Source organism: Ochotona curzoniae, unplaced genomic scaffold (assembly GCF_017591425.1).
Source record: "Ochotona curzoniae isolate NIBS_2020 unplaced genomic scaffold, NIBS_Ocur_1.0 contig_66, whole genome shotgun sequence".
Classification (NCBI taxonomy): domain Eukaryota; kingdom Metazoa; phylum Chordata; class Mammalia; order Lagomorpha; family Ochotonidae; genus Ochotona; species Ochotona curzoniae.
The window spans coordinates 26,337,417-26,360,658 of NW_024466512.1; the positions used below are offsets into that span (position 1 = coordinate 26,337,417).

The following is a 23,242-nucleotide window of genomic DNA, read 5'->3' on the forward strand; positions in this document are numbered from 1 at the left end:
GGCGCCGGCCGCGGGGCTGGAGAGAGGAGCTGGGTGTCCCCAGCGGACCTGCGCTCTGGCAGGGGCGGGGGCGCTCCAGGCCGTGACCCTCTGTCCGCTCTCAAGGCCGAGAGAGCCAGCAGGCCCGGCGGGGGGACGGGCGGGGCGCGCCGCAGCGCCTGGGCGGAGCCGATCCGCTCCCGCCCCGCTCCTGCCTGCCCCAGGCTCCCGGGGCCGGCGCCGCGCGCTCCTTTATCCGACAGCTGCCAGGGGAGTCCAGCGCTCAGTGTCCTGCTCGTCGGTTCCCCACGGTCGCCGCCTGCCGCTGCCACGCCATGAGTACCCAGCAGATAGTCCTCCAGGGCCCGGGACCCTGGGGCTTCCGCCTCGTGGGCGGCAAGGACTTCGAACAGCCCCTCGCCATTTCCCGGGTAAGAAATGTCCGGGACGCGCGTGGGAGCAGGGCGCTACTGGGTAGGGTGGAAGTGCACCCCAAACGGGGCCTGGGGTACTGGGAGTCCCCCACGGGCGCGGGCTCGGACTCGGTAATGGAGCCAGCTGGAACCGCGGCAAAACTCGCCCAGGTGCGCCGTGCACTGAGCGTTCCCTTCCACCGGTTCGCAGACGCCGGGCTCGGCAGCCGTGTCCGCCAGCAAGAACCGAGTAGTTTTCTTCCTAAGCGGCAGAAGCGGGGTGCGGTGTGGGGGCGCGGGTTGTCAGCGGGCGACGGGACGGGGCTGGGAGGATTCCCGCGGAACGTGCGCTAGGAGGTATCCCCTCTCTCCCCTGTGCTTCATGGGGCAGAGGGAGGGGAACATGTTGGAAGCTCTGCAGAATTCCAGAAAGAGAGTGGAATTGGGGAAGGGATGAATGAGATTAATCCCGAAACAAAAACCGAGGTGAATTCGGGGAAAAGGCGGCATTTTGGAAATAACCGAACTCAGAGTAACCCTGTTGGTCTCTGTTCTCCTGGGCGCGATGGTCAGGCACTGGCACTGCTGGATCTCTGCACAACAGCGGTTGCGGCAGTGATGTCCCTTGAAAACTTCTTGGAGAGCCCTCCTTTCTGGAGAGTCTCCTCACCCCCCAAATAATGCAGAGACCCAACACTGAGACTCAGACTTGTGTGTTCTGGGCCCAACCCATGATTGCTGCCCCACCGAGAGGGGCCACATTCCGTGTCTGTACCTAGTGGGGTAAAGAAGAGAGGCGCCAGAAGCACCCCACACGTTGACTATAGGCAGCCGGTTCCATTCTTGGGCCCATCTGCCTGCTGAAGTTGACCTCAACTTGGTCTCTCCCTTCCCCCTTCCTAACAACCATCTTTTTTTTTTTTTCTTGTAGGGGCTAAGGCAGGGTGAGTGTAGAGAGAAAGGGAAGATCCTGTGAGTCCTTTAACTTCCAGCAGCTGGAAGAGTTGGGTGGGAGGCGTGAGAGAGGAATTGGGAGCCTCGTGTGGGCTGCTCTGCTGATCACAGCCCTCCTACACTTCCTTTCAGGTGGGCCTGGCTGGGAGGGAAGTGATCTTTCCCTTCCCAAAGCAGCAGGCAGTGTGTCTGCAAGGCCCCCGTCTTCCACCTGCCCACCTCCGCCCGCCCAGCATGTCTGATTATTCTCAAAGGTGCATGCTGTCTTCCCAGCCACCAGTCAGATTCCTTAAGCCCAGGAACAGTGCCTTCCTCAAATCTGAATCCACCTCCGATGCTGGCTCAGTGCTGCTCCTGGCCATGCTGGATAAATCCCTGCTGGCTTATTAATAAATGCTTGTCCAGGGAGGGCATTACCTCCGCACATTTAGACTTGCTTACCTCATAGAGCCCATTTGTCGCTGCTCTCTGTGTCTATAATTAACCTGTCAGCCCTCTCCACTTCTAAGATTTATATGAGACCTGGGACCTTGTTTTTTCAGTAGCGGAGAATGTATTGGCAGGGTATTAAAGGGGCAGTTACTGCCATCATCTTAGCTGCTTTTAGAAGTGTTAATTTCAGTAAGTGGCCCTGTGCCAGAATGATAGAATGCGGTGCAGTATACCCCACACAGTGAATTTATTGGTTTGTACCTCCTATAATGGTTTATTGATTTATGATATGTGCACCTGTTGGTTAATATGCAAGACAAGAAGACACAGCACTTTTCTCAAGGTGTTCATGGCCTTGTGAGTGCACCTAATCTTTATAATGCCCTTGGCAGGTGTTTTGGTTGGAAAGCGAAAGTGACTCTGACTCAGTAGAGGTGAGATTGTCTTGCTGAGTGTAATCTATTTGCCTCTTTACTTCAGTCTAAGTGGGAAAAAGTGTGAGACTGTTCACCCCTTGAGAATGGGAAGATCGTTGTCCTATAGGGACCCAGGGCGTGGCCGTCCGGGATCTGGTGCTCGTTTGGTATTTGCTTTTTACTTGAGCTGTACACAGGGTGAGCTTTCTCCTGTCCAGAGCTGCCTTGTGTCTGAAGGTCTATGAAATGGGGAGAATACCAATGCGTGGCTCTCAGTCAGGAATGCGAGAGTACTCTGTAAACAGTGAATGATGGTGGGCAGGTGTGAGCACTGACCAAGCTACACACACCTTCTGGTTGGTAGGTGTGATGTGTTTGTCATCTCGGGCGGATAGAGTCTGCGAGTTTGGTTTTATGGATTTTGGGCTTTCTGTGTCTCCACACCAAAGCAAACCATAAAATTAGGCTGGGAATGAGTGCCTTTCACTGGAACAACTCGGTTAGCTTTCTCTTACCTGAATTATTCTGGTGCTGGCTCCAGTCTTTTGTTAAAAGGCTAGTGCTTCTGGATGTAATGCTCTAAGTCCTTGAGATATTTTGTTTTTGAATTTGGCTTTTACATGAAGTAAGCAAGTCATACATTAAGAATGAGTAGCGAATGACCATAAAGCAAACACTCACGTTACCACCATCCAGGACAGGAGCCAGAATGTTGCCAGGACCCGGAAGCTCACCCTGAGAAGTCAATTTTTTTTTTTGCGTTGCTTCATAAAATCACTGATTAAATAGCTGTCCTGGATATCACAGCTTCATTTTGCCTGTTTCTGAACAGCTTTTTACACCTCACAGCCATTCTCTATTTGTCAATAGCTTCTTTGAGTCCTTCACATTTTTATCTGTTATTTGGACAAACTCAAAAGTTTCAACCTAGGTTTCCAACATTTGTTTTAAACTTTATTTGAAAGAGACAGATCTGCCATCCCCCTGTTCCACCCACTAAATGCCTACTATAGCTAGGGCTGGGCCATGGGCCTGGAACCCAGCCTTTGTTTCCCATAAGGATGGCAGGGGCCAAGTATTTGTGCCATTATCTGCTTCCCCCCATAGTGTACATTAGGCAGCTGGATCAGAAGCAGAGTCGGGATTGAGTTCAGGCCTCTGATAGGAGCTGCGGGCATCCCAAGTGGTGTCTTAAATGCTGCACCAAACACCTGCAACATCGGATGCGCATAAACTAACTTTGTCTTTGAGCTGGTTACTTAAAGCCCCTCACCTTGGTCTCCCCAGTTCTCCAGTCATGTTTTTAAATTTTTTTTGGCCACTCTTGGGGATTTTTTTCTCTGTCATCTTCTCGAGTGTTTTTTCCCGCATGTCGGTTTCATGTTTCCTCTGGTTGCTTTCAAGGGAAGCCTTCAGAGAATCCACACCCAGGCCAAAATTGCTGCTTAGTTTATGTTGCTTGTTTTTCTCCCCTGGCAGCTGACAAAAGACAGGAAAAGGTGGAGCCAGAGATAACTGGGTGCTCCTAGCTGGAGGGAGCTATGCTTTGCCATGTGAGTCCTGGGGAACCCTTCCCAGGAGCCTCCTGGTGCTGGGGCCCCTGCCCCCAAGGTCCCCTTGGCTTCATCAGAGCTTCTTCTGTAGCCAGAGGCTCCTTTCTGATTTTTCAGTGTGATTTCCTGATTCAGCTAGATCTTGCATCTTGTCCTAAAGGTTGAAAGCAGAGCTTTGTTGTCCCATGAGCAAATGGCCAGCGAGGCTCATTTTGTATGGATGGCCCTTGTGCTGCCTGTGAAATTGTCCACCTGGGTACTGGGTAATGGCAGCCGCTCATGCCAGTCTTGACTACCCCAGGGAGCAGAGAAGTAGAAAGTGGGAAGTGGAATAAAAATCATGTTGTCACTCTGAGACAGGGCCTGCCTGCCACTGCCCACTGGGTGCGCACTCTGTCTCCCATGCTGCCGTTGCAGTGCAGTTCTGAGGCTATGGGGCAGGTCTGCTTACCGGGTCCTCCTGCCCCAGGTTGGGCAGACCTCGAGCAAGGCTCCAAGGAATTGCTTTTGCCCTAGGGCCAGGTGAGTTCCCAGGCTGTGCACATGGCCTGGGCTCTGTGGAGGGGAAACCTGGTGTAATTTGCCTCTTATGCCAAGAGAAGCCCAAGTGCCCGCAGGCTAGGCACGGCCATTGGTTTGCATTTGCATTTTTCCTTGCCTGAACTACTTTGTTATGAAGGAAAGGGTAGAGACTGAAGAAAAATGAGCGAAAGTGGCTCTGTCTGAAAATGAGTTTTTAAAGGAAGAGGTCTTTCCAGCACATCTCGGAGGAACAGCGCCAGGAGGGGCTGTGGGCTCTGATGGGCCTGTCATGAGCGCAGGGCAGGGACTTCTACAGCAGTGGCTCTCACATCTCAGCAACTGACCTTGGCCATGTTGCCTTTCTAAACTAATTCTCTGTAAAGATAAGATGAAATAATAAGGCAACCCAGGAGGGGTTTATTTTTTTAAATTTTACCTTTTAAAAAATTTTTTACTTAATATCTAACACAAGTCTTTAGAACACAGACACTCCCCTGCGTCGTCCTCCTCTTTCTCCTCCCCTCTTTGTTTTTAACTTTTGAGATAACATACTCGAGATTCATACCACAGTAAAAGGCTTAGACTTGGTAAAAAGCAAAGACTTTAGTGGGAATATGAGCCATAGCTATAAACAATAACTGAATAGGAAAATGATCATATATATAGTAAATTATGAAAGAATCACAGATCTCTTCAATAGTAGTATAACTCCCTAACCATTGGATTGACAGAGGTATCAAATGGAGTTTTACAAAACTGTTTACAGTGATACTGGCACACACAGACATTTCTTTCTAATCTTATTTATTTTAAAAGCTTCAGGCCCCACATATCAGGGAGAACATGCAGTATTTTTCTGGATCCAGCTTATTCCACTCCTTATGATATCCTTCAGTTCATTTTGCTGCAAAAAGAATGTTTTGTTAAAGCCCAAAAATAAGCTGTTGTGTATATATGTTGCATTTTCTTCATCCATTTATTGGGTGGTGGAAACCTGAGTTGATTCCAAGTGTTCCCTATTGTGAACAGTTCTGCCAGAAACATGGTGGTGCAGGTGTCTCTGACTCATTGTGTTGAAGTCTGGATATATGAATGAAAGTGGGATTTCTAGATCATATGGTAAGCCAATTTCTAGTTGCTGTTTAAGAAACCTCCACTCTGCTTTTCAAGGTGGCTGCACTAACGTACAGGGCCACCACGGTTCCCCTTTCGCCACATCCCCTCCTGCACGTGGGATTGTTTGGATTTGAGCCATCCTGGCAGGGGTGAGGTGATTCGTGGTTTTGATTTACATTTCCCTGATGCCTAGTGATATGGAGTATTTTTTAAAAAAATATTTATCTGTTGGCCATTCATTTTCTCCTTTTGAGAACTGTGTTGAAGTCCTTTGCCCATTTGTCAACTGGATTTGTTTTTTGTTATTGCGCTTTAAAAATTTTTAAGGCATTTATTTTTTATTTGAAAGGCAGAATTAGAGGAGAGAGATTACTGATCTTCCATATGTTGTTTATTTCCCCAAATAGCTGCAATGGCCGGAGCTGGGTTGATCTGAAAGCCAGGAACCTGGAGTTTATTCTGGGTCTCCCACATACGTGTAGGGGCACGAAACCTTGAGCCATATTTTGCTGCTTTCCCAGATGCATTAACAGGGATCTGGATTGGAATAGCTGGAACTCAAAAACAAGTGCCCATATGGGATGCCACATTGCAAGTGGAGGCTTACTGCACTATGCTGCACCAGCCCTTGTTGAGTTTCAATTGCTGATGCACTCAGGATATTAATTCTTTGTCAGGTGATTTGCAGATTTTTTTTTCCCCATTTGTTAGATGTCTTCTCACTCTACTGATCATTTGCTTTGCTGCGCAAAAGTTTCTAAGTCTGATAGAGTTTAGTCTTGCTTAGTCATTGCCAGTGTTTAGGGCGTCTTAGCCAGGAAGTCATCTTGGAGAACTTCTCTTGGTTTTTGTCCCAGCATCTTCAGAGTCTTAGGTCTTAAATGTGGGTCTTGATCCATCTTGAGTTGATTTTTGTACATATTGAAGTATGAATCTAATTGCATTCTCTTGCAGGTATGTATCGAGTTTTGCTAGCACCATTTGCTGAAGAGATTAGATAATCCTGCTCCACTGTATAGTGTGAGCAATTTTATAATGTAATAATGTTTGAATCCTTTGATTATGAAAGCACAGTTTTTTAGTGTTTGTCTTTCATGGCATTGGTTGTACTTTCCACCATAAACTGAGAAGATGTGTTGTGAGTTCAGGGATATTTACAGCTAAATTTGTTTCTGTTAATCACAAGAATGTTCATTTGCGCCTGAAAGATGTGCTGGAGAAAACTTTATTTCCTCTGTTTGTGATGATAATATAGTTAAGACATTGAGGATTTTTTGTAAGCCAGGGACCTTTTTTTTTAAGGATTATTTAACTTATTTGAAAGGGGGGTTACATAGAGAGGAAGAGACAGGTTTTTTTCTTAAAGATTTATTTATTTTTATTGGCAAGTCAGAGGTAGAGAGGGGAGACAGAAAAGGAGATGCTCTGTCCAATGATTCATTCCCCAAGTGGCCGCAGCAGCCACAGCTGAGCCTGATCCGAAGCCAGGCGCTTCTTCAGATCTCCCACACAGGTGAAGGGTCCCATGGTCTTGAGCTGTTCCCATCTGCTTTCCCAGGCCACAAGCAGGGAGCTGGATGGGAAGTAGAGCAGCTGAGATACGAACGGACACCCATATGGGATCCCGGCATGTGCAAGGTGAGAACTTTAGCCATTGTGCTGGGCCCACGACAGATTATTTTATCTGATGGTCACTCCTCAGATAGTCACAACAGCCAGGCCTGCAGGACTAGGCCAGAACAAGGAGGCAGAAGCTTCATCCAGGTCTCTCACGCAGGTGGCAGAGGCCTAATCCCTTGAGCTTTCCCAGGTGTGTTAGCAGGGAGTTGAGATGGAAGTGGAGCAGCCAGCACTTGAACTGGCTCTCAGATACCAGATGGTGGTATTACAGGTGGCGGCTTAACCCCTTCTTCGACAAGGTTGACTCCTCCAGGTGCTATTTTAAGTACTTAGTATATTTTCTCAGTGATCGTTACAGTATCTTTCAGGTAGGTACCATGGGCAACCCTGTTGAATAGATAAGGTACCTGAGGCATCTGGTACTTCCTCTGGGTCGTGGCAGCAGTAAATGCGTGTGTGGCTGGGGTTTTGGCTGAGTGTTCTACTTCAAAAGCCAGTAGTCTCAACGTTTGTGCGATGATCCTTCTGTAGCTGCCAACAGGATTTGCATGCCTGTTTCTGCTAAGCATGCATCGACATGATCTTCTTCCCTACTCCCCACAATCCACGACTGAGAGACACAGGATACTAGGCCAGTGTGCTGCAGAACAGGGTGTGTGCAGCCAGTGGGACGGACCCCCAGGCCAGCTCCCACGAGCCATTGCTGCCGGTTTTCTAGGGCTAACATTGTTGCCCATGCTGTGGCAGTCCTCAAAGGGAGGCCGAGGCCCGCTGAGCTGTGAGCACCTTGGGCTTGGCTGGAGCGACCTCCTGGTGTCCAGGTGGCCTCTGCTCAGTGCCTTCTGTAGAGCAGGTCTACCCTTAGCTAGGCCTGGTGGGGCTGGCAGCTGCAGCCCTGCCTGGAAGAATGTACAGTCCAGTTGTGTGATCCATGGTCATTAAAATGGTGGAGAACTCCCGAAAGATTGACTGGATAGAGACCTGCTTGGGTGGGCAGCAGGAGATTTGATGGCAATTTTTTTTTGTGACAAATGAAGCTGCCCAGGCCATACACATATTGTGTGGCACCCATTCCAAGGTTGTGAGGAAATATATGTGAAAACTCAAGACAATAAAGTTAATTCCTACAGAGCTGTTAGCATTGTGTGTGATTGCTGGTGCTGTCATTAGCCTCACTGAAGGTGAACTGGCAGCTCATCCGGAACTAGAGTCTCTGGTGCGCTTCCCACGTAAAGTACACTGCCTCCTTGCAAATGGAGTGGCTATTAAAAACGGATTTCTGAGAAACACAGTGGTCTTGTAGGAGGTTGGATACAGAACTCGGTGTCCAAATTTTGGTCCATTTGACACTCAAATAGACATGATACTCAAATTAGAAATGACGGGAGTGACTGCTGTGAAATAAAGAGAAATGCATTTACATTGGATGATGCAGCAATATTTTGCATTCTTCTAAAAATCATAATAGTTTCATTTGAGAACTGAACAACCTCATACTGTGACCCAATAATTGGGTTCTAGATTCAGTATAAATGGAATCAGACTTCCAAGCAGTGCTACTTGTGGTAACCCAAAATTTGATGCGATTTAAATGTCCAACCAATAGAATGAATACATACAAGGTGGAACAGCATGGCCTACGGCACCACAGTAGCTGTTCCCCATGACACGGCTGTGGCTGCCATGCAGAGGAAGAGCCAGGCGTAAAGTGGTGTGACTGCAGTTACAGAAAAGGGGTTAGGCGTGATTAGGCTGTGGTGTTGAAGTCTGTCTGGAACCTTCTTGACGAGGAGATTTAAGACCAAGACAGGTTTGAAGGTTCAGGAAGTGTTTCATTTCTTTATCTGGGGCAATTACCATGGGTGTGCTCTCATAATGGGGATTCAGGAATTTATTTACAATTTGTGCACTTTTTTGGATGTGTTACAGGTCGATAAAAAGTTGACACAGTAACTTCTGTGCTTGTTATAGAAGAACAAATAATATGAAAGGTTAGAATGTGTGAGGAAAGCTTCCCTGTTAACTTCTTAGGTGAACACTGACAACAGTTGGCTGCAAAACTTTCCAGACATTTGCCTATACTTGGATCATTTTTAAAACCAAGTTGCCACACATCACAGTGGAGTGTTTGGGTTTAATTGGCTTATGCATTTTGCCTTCTTTTTCCTGTAGTAAATCAAAAACCAATGGCTTCCTTTAAACCCTATCTTAAGCCACCTGTCAGTTTGTGCGTTCTAGAGTGGGTCAGTACTTGCCTGTAATGGCTGTGAAAATTGATGTCTAGGCAATCTCACATTATGGCTAACACACAGAAGGCATCATGATATATAGTCAAAAATAGGAATGGGGCCTGGCGCGGTAGCCTCCTAGCAGCTAAAGCCCTCAGCCTTGCACGTACCGGGATCCCACATGGGCACCAGTGCTAATCGCAGCAGCCCCACTTCCCATCCAGTTTCCTGCTTGTGGCCTGGGAAAGGAGTTAGGGATAGCCCAAAGCCTAGGAACCATGCACCCACATGAAAGATCTGGGAGACCTGGAAGAGGCTCCTGTTTCCTGGCTTTGGATTGGCGTAGCTCTCTGTCTCTCCTCTCTCTATATATCTGACTTTCCAATAAAAATAAATCTTAAAGTTTAAAAAGAAGAGGAACGGTGGCTACCTTGCATGGGAAACTTAATTATGCTCAATCTTTTAAACTCTTGTCAAACTTAATCTCGTGTCTGCTTGCTACAACCTAAGGAGTTGGCACTGTAACTAATTGTTTAATGAGTAAGGAAACTGAGTCACTTGCTTAAGGTTGAGTGGGCAATTAGCCTATGTTACAGGTTGTAATTGTTGGAACTGCATAGTTACAATCTCTTTAGAAGGATGTTGTGGTGAGGGCATTTCTGGAGAGTTCTGGAGAAATGGGGGCATTCTGGTTGACCATCCGCTTTGTTCTGTTATTGTGTAGGAAATGGGGACTGCTCTTTGAGTCTGAGCGGCCACCCCTTAGCGCTAGGGACTTTGTTCTGTCCTGGGCATGAAGTGAAGTTGGATTTGAAGGCATAGCTCATCCACAAGCACTTACCCTCCTTCATTGCCTCATTTCCCTGGGAAATTGGTTGTATACTAATCAAGAGCATCTTTGAAATAGTGTTCCTAGGGCAGCCTGTGGAAACTCATGGTTTCTGTGGCTGTCATGTGGCTCCAAAGTCTTGGCCCTAACCTGGGTCCACAAACAAAGTGACATAAGAGTTCAAATTCCGCATGTTGGTGACACAGTATGGGGTGGCCCCTGCCTTGTCTCCTAGCTCGGAATCTGTTAATTGTGTACCTGAATACCTCAGTGCTGCCATAGTATCAACACAGATTGTGTTTAAAGGCATATAGCATTGAGATTGAACTTGAATTTCACATTGCCCTATCCTGGTTGCATGTTGTGTAATGCTGAGTTGTAACTATCAGTGTTTTAGAGTTTCTCACTTTGTTGTAGGATGGATTTAAGGTGATAATACATTGCCCAAACATATTTATAGTATTGAAACACAAGGACACACAGAAAATTTTAACAAGAAATTGGAACATAGAAGAAGGGAGATGTGCGCAGAACTTTAAATCAGCTGGTTTCTGTAATTGCATACTACATTTAGCTGTGAGTTGTCTGGCCAGGGCAAAATGGGAACCCTGGTGAGTGAGGTATTCGGTCATCTGAGTGAAATTAACTTCCACAATGTTCTATTTGTATGGTCCCTTCAGGGATATTGGTAAAAAGTTCTAGGGACTATATCTTTTCTTTTTTAAAGGATCGTTTGTTTGCTCATCTGTTTTTCAAATAAAAATAGAGAAGGAGAGACAGGTCTCCCATCTGCTGGCCTGCTCCGCAGATAACTGCAGTGGCCAGAGCTGAGTAGTACCGAGACCAGGAAGTTCTTCTGGGTCTCCCACATGGCTGAAAGAGCCCAAGGACTTGAGCCATCCACTGCTGCTTTCCCAGGCCGTAAGCAGGGACCTGGCTTGGGAGGTAGAGCAGCTGGGATTTGAACTGGCTCCCATATGGGATGCTGGTGCTGAAAGCGAAGGATTAGCTAGCTATACCATGGTATCTTTTTTGGTTGCTTTTAAACTGTTTATAAGAGAAACACTATTCTGATGGGTGTTTCTTTCAAAGACCTTCTCTCTCAGGAGTGTAAGCCTTTGTAGCCATTTTTGGAAGAGCCTGAATTTTAGGGTCTACTTGTCTGACCTGTGACCTAACATTGTTCAGGCAGAGTTAGGGAAAAGGATAGTCAGCACCTCTGTTGATCTTTTCAAACCCAGGAACCATGAAGATTTTGTGCCTTAAAGAAGTAGCTTCTTGGATCCCACTGTGTAGCCCTGCTCTGGTCGGTCTGAGTTGAGGTTGGGCTTCTTAGTTTTTAACAGCCTGTTTCCCTCACTTCCCAGGAACCTGATGGCTGCCATCTTGGGGTATCATTGTCTCATCCTTGCAGACATCACCCGTCTGTCCCGAATGATTTATTGAGCCTGGTCAATGGCCTGAGGTTTAGGTGCCAACTCCAAGTGGCAAGGTTAGCATACTGCCACGAACATTCCCGAAGTTGATTAGCAGTCTGGTCCACAGTAAAATTCACAGAACTTTCTAAGTAGAGGTGATTTTTTTGTTGTTGTTGTTGGAGGAAGGGAACCTGCCAAAAGATTTTTGAATATTTCACAAATTTTTGTTAAAACCTTCACCTCTTTCTAAAGGGTAATAATACAATTAACCATACTGGCTGAGAGAACAAATGGGGGTACTTTTGCTAATTAAGCAGGGGAAATAGGTCATAGTCCTAGGAAAGTGGGAATATCTGACAATTCTTGTCCTAAATTGTTTGTCTATATTGTGCTTCACACAAAGTTTTTTTTTTTTTTAAAGATTATTTTGTGGGCCTAGCATGGTAGCATAGTGGCTAAAATCCTTGTCTTGCATGTGCTGGGATCCCGTATGAGTGCTGGTTCGTATTCAGCTCCCTGCTTGTGGCCTGGGAAAACAGTCGAGGACAGCCCAAAAATTGGGACCTTGCACCCACGTGGGAGACCAGGAAGAAGCTCCTGGCTTCGGATCAGCTTAGCTCCAGCCGTTGTTACCACTTGGGGAGTGAATCAGTGGACAGAAGATCTTCTCTGTCTCTACTACTCTCTATATCTGACTTTTCAATAAAAATAAATAAAATAATTATTTACTTGAAAGACTGACTTAGAGAGAAAGAGATAGGGAAGGAGAGAATGAACATTTCCGTCGCTGGTTTCTTCCCCAGTGGCTGGGAGAGCCTGGCCTGGGCTAGGGTGAAGCCAAGAGCTTCATCTGGCTCTCCCACGTGAGTGATAGGGGCCCAGGCACTGGGGCCGTACGCTGCTGCTTTCCCGGGTGTGTTAGCAAGGAGCTGGAGAGGAAGTGAGGCTGCTGCAGCTCCGAACAGGAGCCCATGTGGGATGCCGGGGTTGTAGCCAGTGGCTTAACTGGCTGTGCCACTGTGCTGGCATCTGGGTTAGATGACTTTCTAAGTGCCAGTAGCCACCTGTTCATTTATAACAAGGGGGCCAGAAGGCAGCATAAGTGAACGAGTAGGAAAATTAGTAGCTCTAAAATGATGGAATAAATGGAAGTGGGTTCCTAGTATCTCCACTGGGTGTGATAGAGCGTGGTGGGACACGTGGCTAGATGGAATTCGTGCCTCACCCAGAGGGAGCAGGTCTCAGATGGTGGTGATTGTTGCCATAAGGGATCTAAGGTCCAGAACTGACTGATTTTCTGATTTTCACAAGAATTGAGAAACGAGGGGCTTGTGGGAAATCTGCCAGTATGTAAATACTAGCATGTTAAATTAAGAAAAAGCCAACAAGCAGACAGAGAAAAAAAGCCAAAGGAAGCAGGCTTATGGACTGGTCTGTTTCCCGGGTCTCTGGCTTTCACAGGAGGGAGAGGAGCCCTCCTCTGATCCTTGTGGCTGGTCCCACCTTCTCAGCAGTGTTCCCAGGGTTGGTGTGGTTCCTGCCACCCACAGACACTTCCAGGGCGCTGATGGTTGCTGACTGTGGCTCCTCTCCTGGATTCGCACCACAGCGCTCGGATGACAGCACTGTTCTTTTCATTCCTGGTGTGTAGACAGATGAGAAGGGGGAGGGGCACAGAGGTAAAAGGTCCCATCAGAGGCTAATGTGCTCACCCGTGGCCATCTGACTCCTAAGAAGGGAAGCCAGAGGAGGAGAGAGCCCGGGGCATGGCGGTTCCCTGGGAAGGAGAGGGAGGATTGTGCTTGTTTGCCGTGGCAGGTGGGCCTGCGTCCCATTCTGTCTCACAGGAACATCTTTGAGATGTTTAGTTGTAAGCTGAAGAAAGTGGAAGAGCCATGTTATAGTCCTGTTTTGCACCAGGTGCAACAGAACTGTTCAAAACCTACACCTAGCCCAGCATGATAGCCTAATGGCTAAATTCTCACCTTGCATCCTGGGTGCCAGTTCATGTTCTGGCTGCTTCATTTCCAATCCAGCTCCCTCCTTGTGGCCTTTAAAAGCAGTCACAGATGGGCCAATCCTTGGAGCCCTCCACCTGTCTGGGAGACCTGGAAGAAGCTCCTGGCTCCTGGCTTCAGATCAGCTCGGCTCCAGCTTTTGTGGCCACTTGGGGAGTGAACCAGCAGAAGGAAGATCTTTTTCTCTATATATCTGCTTTTCCAATAAAAAACAACAAAAATAAACTTTCTTTTTAAAGACAAAGCCCACCTCTGTGCAGGACTCTGGGCAGCTTTAGCAATGTAGATAAACTTGGGGTATCGAACAGGTACACAGGTTGTACGATGAATACGCAGTCTAGGGATAGAGTAAGAGAGACCTGAGTAAAATTTTTTATAATTTTTTTTAAAAATATGATTTCTTTATTTGAAAGGAAGAGTGTTGGGGGTTGGGGGGAAGAGACCTAGATTGTATGTCTGCTAGTTCATTCCCCAAATGACTACAATGCCCAGGACTGGGCCAGGCTGAAACCAGAAGCCTGAAACTCCATTGGGATCTCCCCTATGGCTGCAGGGCCCAAGCAGTTGGGCTGCCCTCAGCTGATTTCCCAGGCACATGAGCAGGGAGCTGGATCAGAAGTAGGGAACTGGGGCTTGAACCAGGACTCACGTGGGATGCTGATCTCGCAGGCAGCAGCTTAGCGTACTGTGCCACAACGCTGGCACTGTGAGTGAATTCTACAGAAAGTGGCAGAGTGTGGGTAGAGGTGGTTATGAAGGGAATCGTGTGATCCAGGTGTATGTCCTTTGGGGTAGAGACCTGACAGAGGCATGTTTGGGGTTATAGGTTGAGCTGATGAGTCTTTGTCTTAGGAGGTGAAATGCTTATGCAATGGTTATGAAATGGTTCTGATGGAGCTTGGTGGGCAGGAGGAAGTTGGGATTAGTGTCAGGTGGTGGTGGGTTCTTGAGCCTGCCCTGGCCTGCCGCTCAGCTGCTGAGTTACCAGAGGCACACTGTTCAATCCCTGTTGCTGCCTTTGCTCACCTGTGATGAGGCAAACATCTCTGCCTGCCAGCAGCGTCACCTGAAGATGTGCAAGTTCACCCTTGCTCAACACATGCACTGTGCTTGCCCATGTCATTAGCAGGTGACAGTTGCTGCTGGTCTGCTGTGATTGGTCAGGACTGGAGTCCACCATTCAAGACAGCTATCCTGTGCTGAAAGCCCAGGGCGTCTGTCCTGTGGTCTCTTTCAGGTCTGTGTTAGGACTGGCCCATGTTATAAGGGATGGAGTGCAGAGCAGGCGTGGTCATGCTGCGGTGGGGAGGCAGCCAGCCGGCAGCAGGAATTCCTTGGGTAGGAGGCCATAGCAGATGAGCCTCTGTCGTTCTTGATTTCACTTTGTCTCTGGCAGTTGGGTTCGGAGAGGAGCCTGCTTGTGGCATAGCGCTAAAACAGCAGGAGGAGGTTTGGAATGAGGGGGTCTGGTTGCATGGTTGGCCTCCAGCATTCAGCTGTGTGGCCCTGCATCAGTCATAGCTTCTCCCCTGAGAAGTTAGGGAATGTGTCGGAGATGAACTTGCCCTCAGTCTTATCTCAAAAGACAACTTGTAAACGAAAGGACTTTTTAAAAGGTTAAGCTCTGTAATTTGTTTAAATTTATATTTTTTTGGAAAAGAGAGGATTTGTAAAGAATGTGAACTTAATCTGTTTATGCGTGATTCCATCTGAGGCCCTTCTGATGAGGCTGTAATTTTCCAAGGCTGCTTTTGGCCTTCTATCGGTTTGGTTTAAAATAAATAAATAAATAAAAAAGAAATCAGGCGGGAAGATAGGCTGGGCCTCAGTGACTCAGCTAGAGGCTCTTAAGACTGGTTCTGGCTTGTCCACATTCTGTTGGGATGTACTTAGCGGAAAGGCCACACCCACAATACAGTTTGAATGAGATGTTGGGGATTTCAGATTTCTCAGCAAGGGAGCATGAGAAAGTAAAATGAAACTTCCATTTTGTCTTCTTGCTTCCCTCCCTGCTGCACCTGCCAGCCCCATTATTTGAGTTTTGTTGAGTAGTCTTGTGCCAAGGTAGCAGTGTTGAGAAAAATGTCTGAATTTTAAAATAAAAATATTTCTGAGTTTGTGAAGTAGTCATTGCAAAGGATAAAATGGACATTTAACAACTGTAGATGTGTTAGATTGAACTGTTCACTGGACATTTACTGAGCACCTGCAAGGTGTCTGTCCCTGTGTGAGGTGCTGGGCACCCCCGTGGCCACAGGGGTGGACAAAACCCTGCCCTCACATCTTGGATTTTATAGGCCTTTAGATGCTAAGTGGAGAAACCCACAAGCTTATGACAAGTCTCATGAAAAACAGAACATGTTAGAAAGATGGGAGGGACATTGCTTACATTGGAGTCCAGGGAACTCCTCTCTGTCCAGCTCATTTGAGACTTGAAAGGTGAGACATAGTGAATCCGGCAGAGGCAGAAGCAGATGCCAAGGTCCTCAGGCAAAGAAAAAGCTTGGGGAGGTCCCTGTAGCTGGAACTTAGGTGGTGTGATGAGGGAGGAGAGAGGCACTGACTTTAGGGCTCTTGGAGAGAGCTTGGGTTGTATCTGCCTGATTTGGTCATGATCCGTGATTTGGTCATGATTTGTGAATTTAATCAGGCATTTTCCTCCTTGGTCCAGGCTGCTCACTTTGGCGATAGAATTTGAAACAGAACAATGCACTGTCCCTTAGAAGATATGGAACTCGTATATGAAGCCACACTGGATCAACCTTAGTAGGAAGACATGTCCGAAAAGAGAGGAATCTGTTTTTTTTCTGTGTGGACTGAGTGACTCAGGCTGAACTCCCCAATGGTGACTAAAACCAGAGTGGCCTGTGCTGGCCTTTCTGCAATGTCCCATCCCAGTGGCTGGCTGCAGAGGTCTGAAGCTTGGCTCATGGGCTTTCATTTTCTGCAAAACCAGATCTCTGCTAAACAGATGATGGGAAAGCCAGAAAGGAAGGTTAGGAGGTCAAGATCTCTGTCCTGGTTTCCATATCCTGCCACATTCCAGCTGAATTTTGCCTGATAAAGTCATAGCATGTCCAGGCCGGAAAGGACCTCAAGGATCTCGGGGAGGACCTAGAAGGCCCCACGCCCTAGAAGGGTTAGCATTTTTAGTTTGATGAGGGCTGACTCGAATATGTAATTGTGAAAATTGCATCCAATGTGGAGGCCCAGTGTCTCCAACTTGCGTTCTGGGTTGGTACCTTGAAGGACCTGGCCCCTGTGACTCAGTGTACAGAGATGCCCAAATGTTCACAAGACCTTCCTTATTAGCTCCTAGGAATTAAGGCCCTTCTCCAAGAGGAGGCAGATCCCTGTGCATACCAGGAGCCTGGTGGTGGTATGCCATCTTTCTGGGATGGTAACATTCCCATCCAGGAAGGTCTTTAGGTGTCAGGGAAGTCTGGGCTGGCTCAGGGTAGGGATAATGATATTTGTTATGTTTTGTTTTAGGAAATATCTCATGGGAGAAAGTGTTGCTTTTCATTCAGTTTGCACTTTGTTCATTGTAATAGCATCTGTATTCTCTTGAAGACTGCAGATGTACATCTGGTTAGGAGATCTGATATTGATTTGGTCCACATGTGGTACTCAATAGGCAGTAATTCGCTGGCTTCCCCTGAGCATTGGGTATGTGAGTTTGAAGCTACTGGTCTAGAAGTTTCTAGAAAACCAGTCAACTAGTCAATTTCTTGGGGGGGGGGGACAAGGAGGGAGTGAATCAGTGCAAACCCACTTGTCATTTATTTAAATATTATTTTTGCTTTTATTAAACACTGAAGTAATTCAAGCTCATTGTAAATAAGACACAGAAATGTGTGATTGCTGTGTTCTTTAGATTTATTTATTTGAAAGAGAAAGCTAGATAAGGCTCTTTCACCCGATGGTTTAGCCCCCAGATAGCTTCAATGTTCAGGGCTGAGCCGGACCAAGACCAGAAGCTAAGAGCTTTGTCCTGGTGGGTGGCAGGGCCCACACATGTGGACCATCTTCTGTTGCTTTTCCCAGGCATATTAACAAGGAGCTGGATGGGAGGTGGAGCAACCAGGACATGATCTAGTGCCCATATGGGGTGCTGATGTTGCATCTATTAGTTTTACTTGCTAAGCCACGAAGTCTGCTCCTCTAATTCTCTTTGATAAGTGCGCATGTGTGCACACACACATTTTTAAAATGATTTTTTTTTTTTTTTGCAAAGTCAGATATACAGAGAGGAGAGACAGAGGAAGATCTTCTGTCCAATGGTTCACTCCTCAAGCAGCCTCAATGGCTGAATCTGAGCCAATTCAAAACCAGAGCCAGGAACTTCTTCCAGGTCTCCCACAGAGGTGCGGCGTCCCAAGGCTTTGGGCTGTCCTTGACTGCATTCCCAGGCCACAAGCAGGGAGCAGGATGGGAAGTGGAGCCGCCGGGATTAGAACCGGCACCCATATGGGATCCCAGTGCATTCAAGGCGAGGACTTTAGCCGCTAGGCCACACTGCTGGGCCCCCGACACATATTTTTTACTGAACGAAGATGTTCTGCCCATAATGTTTTCTAAATGTGGGTGTATATATTTTTTAAAGATTTATTTTTATTATTTTTTTATTGGAAAGGCAGATATACAGAGAGGAGAGACAGAGAGGAAGGTCTTCCGTCTGATGATTCACTCTCCAAGTGAGCGCAACGGCCGATGCTATGCCGATCCAAAGCCAGGAGCCTCTTCTGGGTCTCCCACACGGGTGCAGGGTCCCTTTGGCCGTCCTCGACTGCTTTCCCGGGCCACAGGCAGGGAGCTGGAAGGGAAGCGGGGCTGCCGGGATTAGAACCGGCGCCCATATGGGATCCTGGGCGTGCAAGGCGAGGACCTTAACCACTTGCGCCACTGCGCCGGGCCCATGGGTGTATATTTTAACCAATATAATTGGTGACTTATTTAAAGGAAGCCATGAGGTTTGGTGGGAGGAGGATTGGATCTGGTTCATTTGGGTCTATAATACACTAGTTGGATGACTAGTTATATGGTGATATGCTCGTTGGGTGTTCCTGGGTGGCTCACAGATCTTTTCTATCTCAGATTCCTGGTCTCTAACATGGAGACTGTGTGTGTCTTCCTTTCACATAAGCTGGTTTTAAGGATTGAGTGAGATCCTGAGAAAAGAACTCATTGTAGACATCATACAAGTATGAAGCAACTGGTGTTTAAACTTACATTTTCAGCCCTCTTTTCTTTAAGCTTGGCCTGTGTCAGTGGATACTTAAACCTTGTGGTAACTTATACAGTGGTTTCCTTGGAGACAAATAGTAACTGACCTCCTCCCTCGTTTGCCAGGTCACTCCCGGAAGCAAGGCTGCTGTTGCTAATTTATGTGTCGGAGATATCATCACAGCCATCGATGGGGAAAACACCAGCAGTATGACGCATTTGGAAGCGCAGAACAAAATCAAGGGCTGCACGGACAACATGACTCTCACCATATCAAGGTGAGGCCGATAAATGCCTACTTCTCATCTGGTGCCAGCTGCCTGTGGGCAGGGCTTGCCTTTCGGATGGCAGGTTCCCCTACACCCCTCAGTTCAGCGTCGTGTAAGCACTGTTGGTGCCTCTGGTCTCCGTAGTGTTTCTTCCAGTGTGGGCTTCCTGCTCTGAGAGGTCTGCCTTCTCTCTTGGGTCTACACAATTGACGAAAATGCCACACCCCAGTAAAACCGGTTTAGGGGTGATGACCTGTAGTCATCAGTCACCAATGACATTGGCTAACTGTCGTCCGTCAGTTTGAGATGCTGCTCCTGGTGCACCCTCTGTGGTAGGAGCTGCAGTGACCAAGTGCTGCTTGAAGCAGGTGCCAAACCTGAGGAGCTGAGACGGATTAGGCTTCCCAGGCTGAGGCACACTGGGCAGCCTGGGGGTTGTAATGAGGATTGAGTTTCCATTCTTCTTTTGTTCAGTCATGGGAGGGGTCCTGCAAGGACCGGATTTCTGGAGCGATTTGGTTCAACCTTCGGTTGCTCCCTATTTCCTATTGGATTCAGTTCAGACTCTGATCTCCTGTCCTGTAACCTTAGCGTCCACAGCTCTTTGTCATGAACCCTTTCTTAGATTCTCATCTGTGAAGTACATTTGTTGGTATCTTCTACCTTGTGTCAGAAGACCCAAGTGTGGCTTAGGGCCCTCCCCCACCGGAGGTGCACCATTCAGTTAGCACCTCCCCCAAAACACACACACATTCTCATTTCCTTTTCTTAATTCAGATCCTCTGCTTGAAGTTTTAGCTCAGCACATGCAATCATTGACTTTTCAAATTTGTTTAAATTTCTAAAAATGTATTTATTTTGGGTCTGGTGCTGTAGCTAAAGTCCTTGCCTTGCATGTGCTGGGATCCCATATGGACACTGGTTCATATCCTGGTTGTTCCACTTTCCTTCTAACTCCCTGCTTGTGGCCTGGGAAAGCAGACAAGGATGGCCCAAAGCCTTGGGACCCTGCACCCATGTGGGAGACCCGGAAGAAGCTCCTGGCTTTGGTTCGGCTCAGCTGCAGCCATTGTGGCCACTTGGCAAGTGAACCAGCAGATGGAAGATCTTCGTCTAGGTCTTTCCTCCTCTCTGTATATCTGATTTTCCAACAAAAATAAATAAATCTTTAATCTCATATTTATTATTTTTTTATTTGAAAGTCAAGAGACACACAGGAATTTTCCATCTGCTGGTTGACTCTCCATCTGCTTGCAACAGCTGCGGCTGGGCCAGGCTGAAGTCAGGAGGCAGGAACTCAGTCTGGGTTTTGTCTGTGTGGTGAGGATCTACCTGAGCCATTATCTGCTGCCTCCAAGGTGCTGCAAGTGGCTGGGATGAAGCAGAGGTGGAACTCAGTCCCAGATTCTCTGATGTGGTTTGTAGGCATCTCCGGGGCAGCTTAACTCATTGTACCGACAACACCTGCCCCTGTATTTTTTTTGTTTGTTTCATTTACTCATTTTTGACATTTTCAATGCATACATCTTACCCTGTGCCAGGCACTCTGACAGACACAACAGTTAATATTGATATTCTGTCTACAAAAGTGGAAAAGACTGTGTGCTAATGAAAATTGAGAATAGACTGAAATCATTGCTGTGTGACCAGTATAAGTCAAAAGCTTTTGAAAGTTTAAAAAGTAGTAGTTTTGTTTATTTGCAATTTTCCTGAAGGCAGCAAGGAAAGAGAGGGCTGCTTCATTCTCTGGCTTATTCTCTGACTGCCCTCAGCCGGCAGGAGTGGGCCAGGCTGAAGCCAGGAGTCTGGAGCTTGCCTTGAGTGTTCCACGTGGGCGGCAGAGACGTGAGCTATCCTCTGTTGAGGAGGCATCACTTTACTTTGGGCCAAATATCAGAGAAGTTGGTAGTTTGGTCACAGACCAGGAGCACAGGGCCAGGATAGAGGCAGAGCCCACCATTCCGTCCTGAGCAGAGCTCAGGCAGCGCCAAACAGGGAGGGCAAAGGTGGAAGAAAGCCAGACAGCCAGGGAAACCCCTGGTGTGTGTGTGTATCAGGCACCATTAGACCTGCACGCCATTGGAGTGGGGACATGTGGAAGGTTCCACTGTGGCAAATGGAGGGAAAGGCTGATGGCAGGGTGCTAAATTAAGGCTGGTAGTTCTGGTAGGCAGGTATTTTTTTGAATCAGTTTTTAGTCTATGTAGCATACGTGAAATAGTAGCTCTTGTCATCTGTTTGCAGATCGGAGCAGAAAATCTGGTCACCCCTGGTGACGGAGGAGGGGAAGCGCCATCCATACAAGATGAACTTGGCCTCGGAACCCCAGGTGAGTGAGTGCTGACTTGTCACTGTCACTCCTCTCGCCATTGCCCCTTGCCTGGCTCTGCCTCTGCCCAGCACATCCCTCCCTGTTCTTTCCTGCCCTGGAGGTTGGGGGGTCAGCGAGCGGAGAAAGCCCTCCACTGTCACTGCTGGGAGCTGGCTCTTGTTCACTTTTTACTGTAAGGGAACTGGGGGAGGAAAGGGCTGGAAAACCCCAGGGAAGGGACGCCCAGCCTGGGCTAGAAGGAGGGGTGGGGGTGGGTGATAAGGAAGTAGTGGAAGCATTCTATGCAAAGAGTAGGGTTGGAAGGACCATGGAAAAATCAAGGCGCCAGCTCAGCTCATTGTGGGCGTCATAGACAATTGTCCCATAAGCTGACTTCCTGAGGTCTAGAGAGGACTGGGGAATTTCATGGAAAACCCTGCTTCGCTTCTCTGTAGCCCCCTGTGTGGTCTCTGTGTCCTGGGATGAAAATGCACCCCCCTCCTTTTTTTTTTGTTACAGAAAAACTTATAGTGAGACTAAGATTACTAGGACAAAGTGGCATGTAATGAAAATGTGACAGGGTGCCATGGTGCAGTTCAGTGGCCCAACAGTTTCCCAGAAGAGTGGACTATCCTGGGATCTTATAATTGTGACCATGTCTCTCAGTGGTTAGATTGAAGGCAATTTTGCTTATTCCTTCTTTGCATCTTCTCAGCTATCAGGAAAGGGTAGTTTTTTTTTTTTGAAATAAGGGAACCAGGGCCTGGCACAGTAGTCTAGTGGCTCAGGTCCTTGCCTTGCATGCACTGGGATCCCAAAGGGGCGCCAGTTCTAATCCCAGCAGCTCTGCTTCCCATGCAGCTCCCTGCTTGTGGCCTGGGAAAGCAGCGGAGCACGGCCCAAAGCCTTGGGACCCTTTACCTGCGTGGGAGGCCTAGAGGAGGCTCTGGGCTCCTGGCTTTGGATCGGCTCAGCTCCAGCTGTTGTGCTTACTTGGAGTGAACCATTGGACAGAAGATCTTCCTCTCTGTCTCTCCTCCTCTCTGTATATCTGACTTTGCAATGAAAATAAATAAATCTTAAAATAAGGGAAATAAAAATGTTTAGAGCATCTTTGTAATCCCTTCTATATAACATGTTACTTGTCACAGAGAAAATGGCTGTTGGATAAATTAGTGTGTACAAATTGAGTGATTGGATTAAATCTAATTTCTGTAATAGCTTCCATTAAAATGTTGGTAATGTAGCCAAGTAAGATTTTTTCATTAATATAATAATACAAAGAATCACAGTAAATACCATTTTTCATTTCCCCCTTCCAAAACTGACATAAACATGCAATTTTCTACAGTCCCTGCAAGGAAAGTTCATAAAATGACAGTCTGTGAAGTGGTAGTTGCGCAAAGTAATTTAAAACAGATCACAGTTCATTTCAATTTTCCTGGTACTTCTCAGCCAGTTCATTAAATTAGCTGTGATGTGTCAGTGTACCAAGTTTCCATGTACCTTATGCACAATGGGTGATCTTGTTTTCCTTTTGTCTATCAGTCTTATTTTCACTTAATGCAATCATTTATGTTTGAGTTAGGCTGATTTCTGTCCTTTGAATTTTCATCTAAAATATATAATCCGGTTACTTGTACTGATATTTTAATTCTCCTTCGATTAGATGTGAGTACATATTTTTCTTGATTCCAGTAATTCTTTGTTCATACTAAAAACTTGCCATTCCTCCTTTTCCCAAGATCTTCCATGTCTAGTTGTTCCACGACAGGGGCAACCAAGCAAGAACAGAGTTCATCTGTTATAAAGAGATCTGTTAGTTCATGTCGTGCTAGCCAACACCCCGGCTTATCTGAGGTCAGCATAGTTACACACCTAGTTTGTATTTCCTCATTATTGGGTTTCCTTGGAGACTGATACATACAAAGCCCAAAC

General features: G+C 47.2%; 1 protein-coding gene across 1 annotated transcript in view; it reads left to right on the top strand.

Annotated features, from left to right (window-relative positions):
* Positions 1-201: 201 nt before the first annotated feature.
* The window catches only part of PDLIM1 (PDZ and LIM domain 1), a 41,538-nt gene continuing 18,497 nt past the window's right edge, over positions 202-23,242 (top strand). The window contains exons 1-3 of the mRNA XM_040992414.1: positions 202-410; positions 18,851-19,002; positions 21,238-21,322. Of these exons, the coding sequence (XP_040848348.1) occupies positions 315-410; positions 18,851-19,002; positions 21,238-21,322 (333 nt within the window). The 5' untranslated portion in view covers positions 202-314. The remainder of the gene's footprint in view (positions 411-18,850; positions 19,003-21,237; positions 21,323-23,242) is intronic.